Genomic DNA, 15,919 nt, shown 5'->3' with positions numbered 1-15,919 from the left:
GCCATAGATTTGTGATCCATGGTCATTTCCGCTTTGCTGATGCACGATCGGCCATATACGGCTAGTTGTGCGCCATTCTGTCGATTGCCAGTGGCGGCCGGCAATGGTGGCTTGGGGTGGGTGGGGGTGATTTTGCTATAAATTAAAGTTTTATATGGCTGAGGTGTTTTAGCAAAATTTCAAATGTAGGGGGTTAAAAAAAATGATTCAAAAAATAATAATAAAAAAATACTATTATATTAATATTTAAAAATGAGGCCAATTTGGTAATCTATATAATATACTCACCCATTTATCCTCCCAACCAAACATATTATTCACTAATTTATTTGAACCAACCAAACACATTTTCTAAACATTCTCAGTAATCTTCAAAATGATATTTTTTTTCATTAATCTAATATATCCCTATAATAAAACATTAAATGATATAAACGTCCTTATAAGGGTAATAATATAAACTATAGAGCTTAAAAATCTTAAATTATTAGAGCATTAAAAGATCCAATTAAATCAATGAGAAAAGAATCTCAGGACAAATCATGCTGAAAACACAAGACAATAGTTCCGTTGTGAATGATTTAGAATTCAGCTGGCATGGAAAATGGGCCAAGAATGACTCCAAAAGAGTTGGGGCAAGCTGTAAAAATAAAGATGGGAGATGGCATAACATTCAAGATCAGGGAGCATCCTCGGTACCATGTTTGTATTAAAAACGATGCCAGGCCTTTGTTGGCAAATGGACCATGGGTGGCAGATAAATTGGGTGGACTTATTAAGGCAAACCCAAAAGTCAAGGTTAAGGAGCTAAGTGATATATTCATTGGAAAATAAAGGCTAATATGCACTGTTGTAAAAAAGAGGAATTTTGGTGCAAGTGTATTCATATCGTCTGAGGGGGTAAGATCCCTTTGTAACTTCTAGATTTGTGAGGTTTTTTTTTGCTCTTTTTCCAACACAAAAATAGAATTTGAGGGGACGTATGAGCTATATTGGGCTTGATGGGTGTCACTTCAATGGCCCATATGGTGGAGTTCTCTTAGCAGCGACAGCACTGGATGCGTATTGGGCTAGATGTGTTTGTGAGCCTGAGACAAGTGACTCGTGGATTGAAGCTTTACTCTCATCCTACTTTTGCTCACCTGTTGTGTCACAACCACATTGTTTTATTGAAGCTTCATAACCTCATTCAGCATGAATTCTGTAAAGAACCTTACATGGCCTAAAGCGATATTTGCGAGCCTCATACACTATCTATCATGGTGACAATGAAAGCAAAATAAATGATAATAATGTTTTTCAAACTGAAATAAAATCAATAATTCCAAAAATGATGTTAGAACTACAACCAACTTTTGATACATACCAAATTGTTTATGAGGTCATCATCCATGCCATCAGTTTCAATGATATTTTGAATTTCAGTTTTCAAAGAAGAATCTAAAAGGGTAGGAAAAATAGGTATTGCCAAGAAATCGCGTGCCATCCTTGCAAGTGTGGGATAAGTTGGAGAATTGGTACGCCACCAAGAAAGAATGTCGAACTCTTCAAATAAAGGAAATTTAGAATCTTTCAGATACCGATCAAGCTCAGATTCTGGGGACTCAATTTCATCAACAAGGTGTGAAGATGTGCAGCGCATCCCATAGCAGTCTAGCATTTTGAATGAAGTTGAGAGACTCTCTGGATCGCTACAGCTTTCTTCGTATTTATGGAAGACATTGGTTACCTCATCAATTATTTTCTTGAGTTGTGCATCAGTGTCGCTACCATAAATCTTCTTGAACCAACGCTCAACAGTATCCATCTTAAACCGTGGGTCAAGAATTACAGCAATTATTAGAACCAATATACAATTGTTCCAATATTTTTCCACAAATTCCTCTCTCATATAAGATCCCACGTCGTGAACAAACCAAAACTCACTTTTTTCCCATTGAAGCAATTTCATAAATATGTCACAAACCTTAGCAAAATAAACATTTGCAGTAACACATTTGTTCTCATTGAAGCTGCAATTGGTATTATTTAACACTTCCCAGCACTCGTACATGACTGTTGCCATACCCCATTCCTCTTTTCTTAAACTGATTAACTTAAAAGCTGGATCCATCTGCTCTAGCTCAGAAAAAGCTTCTTTATATCCCATTGCAATCTCAAGCAATTCAAATTTATCAATTATTGACTTTGGAGGAAGGCCTTGAGAAGTCACTTTCTTGCCCATGGACTTGGCTTTATCTATTGCCATTTGAAACTTTACCTTATTTGACGAAGTCTTGCAGATATAATCAAGAGTGTGCCCCATCCTGGTTGCCAAGTCAAATCCCCACATGTTTCCAAACCAAATGTAACCTTTTAGAATATCCACTAAGCAATCAACAGCAAATAATTGCCCAGCAAAAGGAAGTGAACCTTGTCTACTAAACCAGCTGTTTATCTCTGAAGTAACTTCCTTATCTTGGCCAATGCCTCTAACCATAGAGCATATATTGTTGTCAATTTTCCAATCGTCCGATAGAGAACCTTTAAGAGTTTCAAAGAAATCCCTATCGTCTTTTGCACATCGGAAATGAATAGCCTTCTTCTTCAATTCCCAGCTATCATCAATAAAATGGACCACCGTCAAACGATAGTCCTTATCAAACAACTCAATTTTTAAATTAAAACGACATTTTTGTTTCCCAAAACATCTGCGAAGATTCTCCTTCTCTTCTTTGAGGACATTAAGAATACTAGCTTTTATGGAGTTCTGTGGTGTACCCCAACAATGCTTAATAAACATTCGTGTGATATCTGAGTCATTCAATTCTTGATCGTTCAAAGTTTTTTCTCTGACGACACTTGAAGAACTTAATCTGTAATTACTTGTTTCACTTGACTTATCTGTATCTCCATCTGGATTTGTTTTTCGGCGACAGCTTTTAAGATGATTTTTCAAATGTGTGGTTCCACTTTTACTTGAACCTACAAGCTTCTTCTCACAGTGTTTACATATAGCCCATTCCTTTCCATCTTCTCCTTTATCCTTTGTGAATTCCTCCCAAACCTTTGACTTCAACTTTCTTCGCTTGGTAGATAATGATTTCCTCCCAACATCTGGATTCACCGTCTCAGTGGCATCATTTAGGGTAGGTTCGAAGCAAGCATATTCTCGGATCTCAGTAATTTCCTTTTAACATACAAACAAGTGATTGTGATGATCAGGTATATAAGTAATAAGAAATAATATTAGATTGATACAACAAAATTCCTAATACGAGGAGAGGCTGCAAATGTAGGCTACCTTAGATCAATTAATTAAACATATGAAAATGTGTCTTTGCCTTGCACATCCAAAAATTGAGCGATGCGAGGTTGGATTAGGCTCGCGGTGATGATGGATGACCGCCGCGAGGCCAGACCCGATCTCATAACAGCGCTCATCTGGCCAGATACGGCGAGGGTTGGGTGGATTTTGTAAGGAGAAAAAAAAATATATATATATATATATATAGTACTATTTTTCGAGGACACTTTTCTTTTCATAAATATATTAGAGGACACTATTTTGAGAAATTTCTTGGAGGACACTTTTTTTTATAAAACTGACAACTAGAGGACACTTAACAATAAACAAAAATAACTTTAACTTTATTAAGGGTATTCATGTAATTTTACAAAAACACAACTTTCATTTCAATGAAATTCATAAATAAAATAAGTTAAAAGATATTTTTTATTGTATTTTGCATTTTAGTTTTGAATTTTTTTTAATATATTGCTTTTAATTTTTTAACTTATATAATTATACATATAATATTTTTTTTTGGGAAAAATGACATCATAATTGCAGTATACATAGGCCTTTGAGGGCGTTTGGTTAGGGGTTAAGTGGAATTACTGGGGTTATGTTATCTTATATTACTTGATTACCATGTTTGGTTGTCAAGTAATATAAAATACCGGTAATCTTTAAATATCAATAGTGATTACTATTAGTAATATTAGAGGTAATCTGATTACCTCCATTTTCATAGGTATTCTGAGATTACCAAAGTTATTTTTTTTGTTACAATTTTATCCCTTATTAATAAAAATTTTAGACAATAATACCCCTACTTTAAAACAAATTTACATTAATATTCTATTTTAATTTTACCCTTGTTAATTAAAATTTTGGACAATAATACCCTTATATTTAAAATAATTTACAGACCACCACTCACCCAGCCACCACTGCCGGTAGCAGCCAACCACCACGGACCGCCGCCGAAAAATCGTCGGAGTCCCTGAAAATGAACGAAATTCCGTGGGAGGCTTCGATATGGCCGTTTTCGGCCATATCAAGCCAGATTTGGCCGCAAATGACCATATCTATTTTGGCCATTGGCCCAGACCTAGTCGTTAATGGCCAGGGATCTGGCCGTTAACGACCAGTTCCATCGATCTGGCCTGATATGGCCATTTTCGGCCATCAATATGGCCAGAAACGGCCATAGCGGAGCCTCTTGGTCAGAGTGAGGTACTCACGCGGACTTTCGGAGACATCCGACGATGGTTCGCGGTGGTGGCAGGTGGCAACGATGAGGTTAAGGGGTGATTTTGTCATAATTAAAGTTTTATATAAGCGGGGTGTTTTAGCTAAATCTGAAACATGAGGTTTAAAAGAATTATTCAAAAATTAATAATAAAAATAATATTATATTAATATTTAAAACGGGGACAATTTAGTAATTTAAATACATACCCACCAATTTATTTCCCATAACCAAACATAATAATATACATACCCACCAACTAACCACACATTTTCCTAAAGACTCTCAGTGATCTTCCAAGGTAATCTCTTTCCAGTAATCCAACATTCCCATATATCAACATTCCTGAACCAACCCCTCTTTAAGTCATTTCAGGAAATCAAGTTAAGTTTCTTCTAATTTAGAATTTTTGAAAAAATAGTGTCCTTTAAAAGTCAATTCTTAAATAGTACTTCTAATAACATTTTAAAAGAAACTCTCTCTCTCTCTCTCTCTCTCTCTCCTCTCTCTCTCTCTCTCTCTATATATATATATAAAATAAAATATATATATATAAAAAAAATATTCTTATATAAATATAAAAATAGGTATTTTGTCTAACTTATGAAAATTAGCTTATAAGCTATAAGTGATTTAGCTTATAAGCATTTAAATTTTAAGAATTACGTATTTGGTAAAGTACTTATAAGTGATGATAAGTAGTGACGTGTTTGGTAAAATGTGTTTTATAAGTTACATTTTATTATAAAATGACTAAAAATGGTACTACATTAAAAGGTATACTATGAAATTTTAAATTAAACAAGGATAATGGTAATATACTTTCAAACTAGCTTATAAAGAGTGCTTATAAGCAAAAAGAAAAAAGTACCTCTCCCAACTTATTTTTTTTGGCTTATAAGTTCAACTTATAAGCTCAAAAAAGTTATAAACAAACAGGTCAGCTTAATTTTACAGCTTATAAGCTAGTTTGTAAGCTTAGACAAACACCCCCATACACGGGTGTGTTTGGTTTGGGGTCATATAAGATTACTTCAGTAATCTTCGTTTAATTTTCAAGATTTTCTTGTTTGGTTTGCAAATAATAAAATATTATGATAATCTTTTGTTACAAATAATATTTACTATTGAGAATATAAGAGATAATTAGATTATGAGGTGTTATTAAAATATTACCGAGGTAATCTGATTTTTATATCTATTTTGCCATTAACTAAATACCATTTCGGACACAATTGCCCTCAAATGTCTATCAAATAATCATTACCTAAACCCCCTACATTTGATAATTTAGCTAAAACACCTTAGCCACAAAAAAAGTTTAAAAGTTAACAAAATACCCCTAGTCACCCAAGACCACCACCGGCCGTTGATGGTAATCGCCATATTGGCCTACAACTGACGGGATTTGGCCGGCCGTGCGCCAATTTGGCTATTTTCGGCCACATCGAAAGATGGAAATGGCCAGATCCATGCCAATCTGACTGTTGGATCACGGCCAAAGATCTAGCTTTTTCACGGTTGGATTTGTGTTGATGATTTATTAAACATTCTACAAGTCAAATTACTAGATAAACCATGTTATTTTGTTATGTGACCCCAATGTTTGAACCTATAAACTCAAAGAAGTGATCAAACCTCTTTGACCATTAAGTCAATTTTTTGGGATTATATTTAGGCATTTTAGGTCATCATGTTTATGTGTTTATAAAAAGTTCACGGATTTTAGATTCCACTTCTTCTATATAGTGAAATTTTAAAAAAAATTAGTGACAATTTGATTTTGATAAAAAAAACAAACAACCAAAACTTCTAATCCTGATTTTGATTTAAGATAAGCCTAAGAATAAAACATACCCTGCCATTGATAACGGAAAATACAGATGCTTCAGCACGTGAAAAGGTTCCGTTAGGGGAAGACATCTTTGAGGACAGTATTAATTGATCCTTGGAACCTGATCTCGTCAAGAGTAAAAAATAATTCAGAGCCAACTAAACAAGAAGAGATCTTCAAATTCATGACATCCCTCTAAATTATTCGAAACACAAAGTTCATATTTTTTGTTTTTTCTTTATGTTAAGAGGTCAGAAATAACATACTATAGAAGATAACGTAGAGAAGAATGATCAGCGGATATATTACCAGGATTTCAACTATATGAGAGTAGGAAAACAAGAAGAAGAAAACCCTAATAGTTCTATCAAAGATTCAATGAACATTGATTAAGAGAATTTAATAATCACCATATAAGATCGCCGCCTGCTCCCTTTCTCTTTCTTCTTTCAATCTTTTGGATTTCTTACTCTTGTATATATAAGCTTTGAGTAATGTTATAATTATCGAAAATAATGTATTGAATCTGTATATCGCAATAATATGACTTAATCTTAATTATCAATTAATATTATATTATAATTAATAAATAATCAAAATTATATCACACCAATCGATATACAAATTCGATACATTATTTCCTGTGCCCCTATTATTTTCCATAAGCTTTTAAGTTGCGGGTGGTTATTTATAAGAAGAGGACAGCGTAAATGCAAAGCGCATGAGGATTCTTTTTCTTTCAGCGCCGACGCAAGAAGTCAAAAACAAGAAAATGGACACATGGGGGGACCCAGCTCACAAGTCGGTGGAGGAATTTATGGGAAGTAGTCGTGCGGTAGTGCCTAATGCCATTATTATGTTTGGTTATCCAATAATAAAAAATTTTGATAATTTTTAATGCCAATAATAATTATTATAAATTATACAGAAATTAATCTGATTTCCATCAATTTCTCATATAATCTCAAATTAATTGGTAATCTTAATACTATTACAATTTTATTCTTAATTAATATTATTAATAATATAATATAATAATAATAATAATATTAAAAAAAAAATGCCAATTCAGTAAAAGACTTCTTTTATGATTTTTTTATTTCTCTTAATCAAATATATTAATTATTTATACCAATCAATTTATTTCAATCTAATTAAATATAATTAATGTAACATTCTCAATAATGTTTAAAGGTAATATATCTTCCTATTAATATAACATTCTTAATAATACAACATTTCCTGAACCAAACTCCCTTTATATAGTTATGATCTATTATTAGGCAAAAGACACTTTTGTTTTTAATTAACAAAAACATCCTCTAACTTAACAAATCCGGTCAATATATTTATTTTATCTTTTTCTTCATTTGATTATAAGTATTGGATTTAACAGATATTCTTATAAAGTTAATTTTATATTTTTACATGCATGATAACTACGTTATTACAAATTATGAAAATCAAAATAAAATAAAGATATAAAAAGCAATGACAACTATTTTATCAAAAATGCTATATCCACCGAAGAATTGCACCGAAACACGTGAAGGCCGCCATGTTGAACGATTGAATACTGACATAAATGGATGATCATCGAACGATTTGGACGGCCGTCCATACATCCTGAACGATCATTCATAGTGGAATGGACGACCGTCCATAAAAAATTGTTTTGTTTTAAAAAAAAAACAATGAACGGCCGTCCATAAAGATGGATGCCCGTCCATATTTTATGGACGGGCATCCATTGTTTTTTTTTTAAAACAAAACAATTTGGACGCCAGTCCAAACCTTAATTTTTTACTTTCTTCCATGAACTCAGCCCTTCCAGAATAGCATACTGATATTCCATACTTTTGGACATCTAGTTTTGATTACATACTTCTTACAAAATGGAAGCCAAGACCTTGCAAACTTAAAAGCTTCCTTCATGCCAGTCAAAGTTATTGAAGCACCTCCATTGTCTGAAAGATAAACATGCAGTTTCTCGGGTGGATAATGAAGCGCCATAGCTGATAAAACAGTATTCGCCAAACTCTTTTATCTCCCTATCTTCATCACGTTACTTCACGTGTTGAAGACTTTGAGCGTGTCTCTCGTGAGAGAAGACTCTTTACTAACAATGGCCATGCCTCCTGCGAGTCAGGGTGGGTTTCTGTTCCATTTCGTCACCCTTCTACTTTCCAAACCTCAGCACTTGAACCTGAACTCAAGAAGCAGATAATGGACGATTTAACTGCGTTTTCTAATGGCAAAGAGTTGGTGCGTGATAATCGCATCGAGCGTTAGGGTCATACCATCTGGAATACGATGGTTGTAAGGGTGGCCTTCAAATTCACCTAACTAAAGAACCTTTGGTGGAAGAATATAGCATAGCTGCTTCTGTGAGCTCTCTGCTTCTCTTCTCTCTCTCTCCTCTCACCATTTTACAACATCTAGATCTTAAATACATAATGATCAAGCCCTTTCCTTACAGGTGTGGAAGTTGAGTTCATGTGACTTATGTGAGATTGCCCGAAATTCAGTCATCCAATCAAGTTTCTCACATGCTTTAAAGGTATGTACACTTATCCATCTGACAGCGCAGATGGGAGGAGGAAGACCAAGAACAACAGCGCAGATGAGATGAGGAAGACCAAGAACCAGAGCACAAATGAGATGAAGAAGACGATGAACCAGAGCACAGATGAGATGAAGAAGACGATGAACCAGAGCGCAGATGGAAGAAGAAGAAGAAGACCGCGGCTGATTTGTGTTTTGAAACACTTTCCCGAATTTTTTTTAACATAAACGTTTTTTAATTAGAGTAGGGATGTCCGTCCAAAAATAAAGGACGGTCATCCATTCCTTATGGACGGGCGTCTATTACATATGGACGGCCATCCTTACACAATGGACGGACGTCCATTCCATATGGATGGCCATCTTAGATTTTTTTTAAAATTTTTATATTTTGAAAAAAGGACGGGCGTCCCTTATTTGTGGGTGCCCATCCAAAATTAAGGGACGGGCATTCATTAACATATGAACGTCTGTCCATAGTAAATAGACCCCCGTCCATGTAAGTATGGACGACCGTTCACTAGAAAAAATTTAATAACATCAAATACGTTGAATAGTCTGAGTCAGGGGACACGTAAGCCGGTACGAAATTTCGGTGTAAAAACCCCGGTGTCTGTAGCATTGTTGCTATTTTATTACATTATGTTTACATAGTAATTAAAATTTTACTATAATAAAAAAAAAAAAAAAAAAAAAAACAACTAAATTAGTTAGATCTTTGAAAAAGTTAACTTTCAGTCTGGTGTTACATTTGTTGTATGAACATTTAATCAGTTGTTTCAAGCAAAGTTAATTGCATTTGATCTAAGTGTACAGATGCATTGTCACTTGCGTTTTTGCAGCAAGAACAGATGGTTTTATTGGATTGTCAACCTTGCCCTGTTGTCACGTGTCACATCTTGGCCATTGGAAACTTCTTGTAGTTTGCTCATTTGCATGGTCCTGACTGACGCTTAAGTCAATCTTAATAAATCTAAGAGAATGAGAGAAGAATGTTTCTCCCTTTTAGATGAAAAGTTTCAAGTCCCAGATTTTGTAAATGAATCATGAATAATGCATTCTCTTTTAATGTATAATTGTAGACTTTCATATGATGGGACGGTGGCTATGATTTCACTTTTACAAATTTGTCAAACCAACTATTGTCCTTAAGGGTCTTACATTACAACCATCCCCATTTAAACGAGTAGGTCCGAAATACAAGTTGGTACTAGATGCACTTATTTGGAGTTTTGTGGTAAGCTTTGTGATCTTTACACCTGTTTTAAAGAGGACTTTGCCAAATTATCCCCGTAACATTTACAGTTTCTGATAACAAGATCAACGAAGTTTACACTTGTTATCTGTACTTTTGGAATGAGACTAATAATTAGCAGGCAGAGTTATACTATCTCAAAGTTACAACATAAAATCAAAGCTATATAATAATACTAATAATACAATAAAATAAGATATTATCAATTAAGGTACAGTTTCAATAACAAACTAAGTATATAAGTTACAAAACCTTCATAAAAGTTCCAATCAAGTGTTAGGTTTTTTGTTAGTGTTAAAGTTATTTAACATTGTAGAAGGATAACAACTTCACTTTATAAATTATAAGAGCATCTTCTCTAAATGACTTTTTATATGATTCAAACTCTTTATTATAAAGAGTTTATTCATAGAAACAAGAGTCCAACAAACTTCCACACATGTGGGGATCCAAAAATGGATTTGGATACTCAAACCAAAGCCTAACATCCCTATATATAGCTAACAAAAGCTTTAGCCTTTTGTTAACTCAACATTGTGGGATATAAGCACAAACCACTATTTTAAGTGTTTGAGCCAATTTTACAACAATCTCCACCTTGGCGAAAAACACAATTCAACTCCACCTTGATGAGATTATCTTTCAAATAGTTTCTTATATTCTTCCGATAAATTTTGCAATACCTTCGAATGTACCAAACGGCGCAATCAAACTTGCAGGATGTTGATCAAGCTCAAACAATGAGTGAACTTGACCCTTGTCACTACTTTATCAACATATTTGCAGGATTTATCTTCCATTCCAATCTTCTGAAGAATCATCTCCCGTTTTCAATATAATCCAGCACAAAGTGAAACCGACTATCGATGTGTTTCGAACGTGCATGATAATCTTGGTTCTTGGCCAAATGAATAGCACTCTAGCTATCACAATACACACTAATGTGTTTCAAAACAGTTCCCAAGTTATCAAGCAACCTTTGAAGCCAAATTCCTTCTTTTGCAGCCTTTGAAATAGTTATGTACTCTACTTCTGTGGTTGACAGAGCAACTGTAGACTGTAGAGTAGACTTCTTACTCACTAGTCCTTTAGCAACTGTAAACAAATAACCAATTGTTGAATGACGCTTATCCAAATCACTGATGTAATCAGAATCATACATAACTAACAACAAACCGACTAAGATCATTATCCCGCTCAAAACCAAACCAATATCTACAGTACCTCAAATATACCGTAGAAACCATTTCACAACTTGCCAATATCTTTTATCAAGATCATGCATTTGCCTGCTCACCATACTAACTACTTGTGAAATATCAGGCCTTGTTTACCCATGACCCATTATACATTGATCAAATCGCTTATACCACTATCTTGGTTACTGCTTCAATCCATATAGCGATTTCTTTGATCTACAAACCCAATTTCCCTTTCCAGCAACCCCGTAATCATCTAGCTGAGTCTTGTAAATTTCCTCTTCCAAACTACCATGTGAAGCTACGATTTTTAGATCCAACTGAACTAGTTCAAAATCAAATTGTGCCACCAAGGTTAGCAAAATCAGAATGGAAGAATACTTCACTACTAGAGAAAACACTTCACTATAATTAATCAAAACCTTCCATTTGAGTGTATCCCTTTACTACCAACCTAACCTTGTGTTGAACATCTTCTTTATTAGAAAATCTCTTCTTCTTTGCATACACCCATTTACACCCAATCGCCTTCTTATGTAGGGATCGCATGTCATCATTCATGGCTGGTTTCCATGATTCACAATTTGAACTCCTAATTACTTCTTTATAAGTAGTAGGAATATCATCACCTATGATTGAAAGTGCATAAGCCACAATATCAACAAAACGAGCAGGCTTGCGAATTTCTCGTCTTGACCTATTGTATGCAATCGATTCTTGTTACTGTGGAGATTCTTGGGGTAAAATATCCTTTTCATCTATAGTATCCATATCAGTCACCTCAGAATCACTTTATGTCTTGTGGACACTATCTGGTTCAACTGTTGTTTCAAACTCCACCTGTTGCCGAGTATGCTCCACCTGTTGCAAAGTACTGTTAACCTTCATTTGGCTTCTTGTTTTCTTCTCTAACGTAAAAGACTCATCAAATATCACATCCCTATTAAACAGTGTTTTCTTCGAACCTGGACACCAAAGATGGTATCCTTTCACACTTGAGGTAATCCCCATGAATACTACTTTCTTTGCTCTAGAATCTAACTTAGACTCTTTCATATGATAATAAGCAATGAAACCAAAAACATGTAAAGAGTCATAATCAGAAACAAGTTTTCCATACCATACCTCAACCGGCGTCTTGCCTTCAATTGTAGCTGACGATAGACGATTAATGAGATGATATGCATATGCAACTGCCTCAGCCCAAATCTCTTTGCCCAACCCAAAAATTGGACAACAATATTGAACTTTCTCTAGTATAGTTCGATTCATGCTTTCTGCCACCCCATTCTGCTACAACATCTTCTCCTAGAGCCTCAATCATCTTTTTCCATATCAAGAAGATTTCTAAAACCTCACACTTGTCTGCTTTCCCAAAACACCATGCTCACAGATTCCAATTTACAGGATTTTCGACAAACCTTGTTTCACCAACCCTTGTAATGCTTTCTCTCCTACATGTCCCAAACACATATGTCATAATCTAGTTGCTTCTGAATCTACATCCTTGTAAGAGACTGTAGCTGCTAATCTAATAATTGTACCTCATTGAAAATAGTACAACTTATTGTTTCTTCTGACACCTTTCCTCACCACAAGTGTGTCTGATACAACTTTAAGAACACCATATCGCATATTAACACTTAGTCCTTTAGACTCAATGACTTCTAATGAGATGAGATTCTTCTTCAAACCCGAAACATACCTGTCATTTGTTAGAACTCTAATTGATTCATCAAGAATTTCCAATGGATTATACCCATCCCCATTATTTTACAAGCACTATCATTGCCTATAAAAACTTGTTCCCCAGCTAGTTCCTTAATGCTAGAAAACTCATATGATAGGTGCAACCTGAATCCATAATCCACTCTCAAAGTGAGATACAAAAGAAACCAATCAAAACAAAAACTGACTCATTCTCCTCAATTTCAGCCACACAAACATTTGAAAAAGACATTACAAATAGATTCATAAGACACTTTATCGTTCCCATGAATCAAAGTGGTGGTTAAGTGCTCATATTCAACAGGAACATAACATCATATTGAAAGCATTGGTATGGTCATTCATGGACATACCTGGCCGAAAATCAAATCGAAAAAGCTGCTACTTCAAATAAAATACATTTTCAGTATTCTTCACCAAATGCTTTTCCTCCAAACTTTGCCAAAGTTTCCATGCAAACGCCTCCTAAGTGAGACACAAATGAATTATCTCACATGTCTAACGATTGATCATTTCCCATTCAACATCCCTCATATCAACTGGTTTCTCTTCCTCAATGACAGCCTCTCATTCCTATTGGTATAGGACATCAACATGACATCTTCAACTTCACACTGTCACATACTAAAGGAATTTGACCCAACAAATTTCTCAATTTCAAATTTTCCAACATCAATTTTTGCATCAGTAATCGTCATCATTTTTACTGGTACGGACGGTGATGCTCGGACGATGAATCCTCGGATGATGAGGAACCCATAAGTGATAAGAAGAAGAATATTCCCACATGCACGCCGCCTTCAGTGAGCGGCTTAAGAATAAGAAAAAGAATTTGTACAGTCCGTAAGAGTGCATGTGGATGAGGACTGTACCCAAAAGAACATACCTATATGCAACCGCCTTTAGTGAGTGACCTAAGAATAAGAGGAAGAATTTGTACAGTCCATAAGAAGCGCATGTAGATGAGGGCCGTACTCACTCACACGCCTAAGGTTCCGAATCCATGCCTCAAACGAGTCCAATCGGCAAAGAATAAGAAAGAGAAGAAAAAATAGAAAGAAAAGAATAAGAAAGAAAGAAAAGAATAGAAAGATAAGAGAGAATAGAAAGAACAGACAGATAGAAGAGAAATAGAAAGAAATAAAGAAATAAACATAGAAAAAAGTGAGAGAGAAAACAGAAAAGAAAATGCATATCTTATGCATTTGTGCATTTGCATCATACTTAAGCATGATACCATGCCAACTATCATGAGTAGTGAAAAGTGAGAGATTAGAAACAGAGAAAGAACATAGAAAGAACAAAGAAAGAACATAGAAAGAACATAGAAAGAACAGAGAAAAAGCAGAGAGAATAGAGAAGTGTGATGTAAGGAAAGAAATTCAGAATATGAGCAGCGGAGATGGAAGAATAGCATAGCGGATTTACTTACTAAGCAACTAATGCTCACCTCGTTGTTTTCAATGTTTTTGCAGGAAATAGGTAAGTAGCAGTTGGATGGAACGTCGAGAAGCGGAAGGGAATGACACTATTATCCACTGTATTTTGAGATTATGTATATGATACTTTTGTTAATGTAACGAAAGTTTTGGGCCCACTATGTTGTACTTAAATACATTTATATTTTCCATGATATATTTAGTGATTTCATATTATATTTTCCAAAGTATACTAGCTAGAAAGAGTTATTACAGTCTCCATCCTTGAAATTTGAGGGCTGGGGATGGGGCAGGTAAACTTGCATGAAAAAGGCAAAATTCGTCCCGTGCCCAAACTTGTTCCTTCCCAAAATTTCAATATATTTTTCCATTAAAAAAAAAAAGAATTAACAATTAATAATAATTATAATACTCTTTGGTGATGTATTGGATTATTTTTTGGAAGTCTTTGGACTAACTATTGGTTATTCTAACGAATAGATAGAAAAAACAACAATTTTAAACTTTGTTATTTGAAACCAACATTATTTAAATTAAAAAACCACATCCAACATATATATATTAAATAATTAATCAATATATTTTTAATTGTTTTCGTCCAATTTTGATATATAAATAAAGAGAAACTTATACAAGTCATATGTATATAACATATATTAAATAAACTAATTGAAATTTATTAATCTATTAATAAATTAATGATAAATAACAGTATTTCTTAATAAGGGATTGAGATTTCAAATCTTTCTAATGCCATATCAATAATAAATGATATATATCTTACTAAAATATCAGTATATTATATATAACGTCAGGTTACAGTAACTTAAATTATTTAGTAAATTTAAAATACTGATTTATAGTCATTGATAAATCACAATTCAAAGATTTAAAAAGTGATAAAATTGCACATGAAATAATATTTTTTTGTAACTTCTCATTAATTAATTTTTAAATTATATAAGATCAAAGACATTAATTAACAAGTCGATGCCATTAGTTACTTGTAGACGTAAAAATCTACCTGTACGGAAAGAGAGGGTCTGATCCCGTGAGGTTGAGGCCACTAGCGATCTGATGTACCTGCACACGTAGAGAAACACACGCGTGAAGCGAACGGGAAACACCAGTGTGGTGTTTGCCGTACGCACTCCGACGCTCAAGTCAGCTAGGTTGAAGGGAAAATATAGTGAGGGCTAGGGAATAAGAGGTTACCGGAAGTCTAGTCGGGGACTGTGACTACGGCGATGATATGAGGCTCTCAAGTCAGAGCGTTAGGTGTGAAGGTTGAATGTCCCTTGTGAGAGGGCTTGCCTCTGCTTATATAGCCACTGTCTGGTCTCCCAATCCTGGTAGAAGTAGGAGTCCTAGTATGACTCTAA

General features: G+C 34.4%; 1 protein-coding gene across 1 annotated transcript; it reads right to left on the bottom strand.

The window, feature by feature from the left end:
• Positions 1–934: 934 nt before the first annotated feature.
• LOC116107642 (zinc finger BED domain-containing protein RICESLEEPER 1-like) lies at positions 935–6,472 on the bottom strand. The gene is made up of 3 exons (XM_031393935.1): positions 6,375–6,472; positions 1,367–3,169; positions 935–1,254 (listed from the first exon to the last, which is right to left on the bottom strand). Exons 1-3 carry the CDS (start codon positions 6,438–6,440, stop codon positions 1,186–1,188), a joined length of 1,938 nt encoding a protein of 645 aa, XP_031249795.1. The 5' UTR covers positions 6,441–6,472; the 3' UTR covers positions 935–1,185.
• Positions 6,473–15,919: the final 9,447 nt, after the last annotated feature.

Source organism: Pistacia vera, unplaced genomic scaffold (assembly GCF_008641045.1).
Source record: "Pistacia vera cultivar Batoury unplaced genomic scaffold, PisVer_v2 Contig117, whole genome shotgun sequence".
In the NCBI taxonomy this organism is placed as follows: Eukaryota; Viridiplantae; Streptophyta; class Magnoliopsida; order Sapindales; family Anacardiaceae; genus Pistacia; species Pistacia vera.
Note: the sequence above shows the minus strand (reverse complement) of the source record. Positions and strands in the feature narration are given on the sequence as shown.

Bases quoted from the DNA above. Each gene is read 5' to 3' on its own strand.
- LOC116107642 (XM_031393935.1), bottom strand. From the start codon at position 6,440: ATGTCTTCCCCTAACGGAACCTTTTCACGTGCTGAAGCATCTGTATTT. The intron at 3,170-6,374 runs GTATGTTTTATT...GTATGTTAAAAG, and splicing joins TTTCCGTTATCAATGGCAGG to GAAATTACTGAGATCCGAGA. The intron at 1,255-1,366 runs GTATGTATCAAA...TCACCATGATAG, and splicing joins ATGACCTCATAAACAATTTG to ATAGTGTATGAGGCTCGCAA.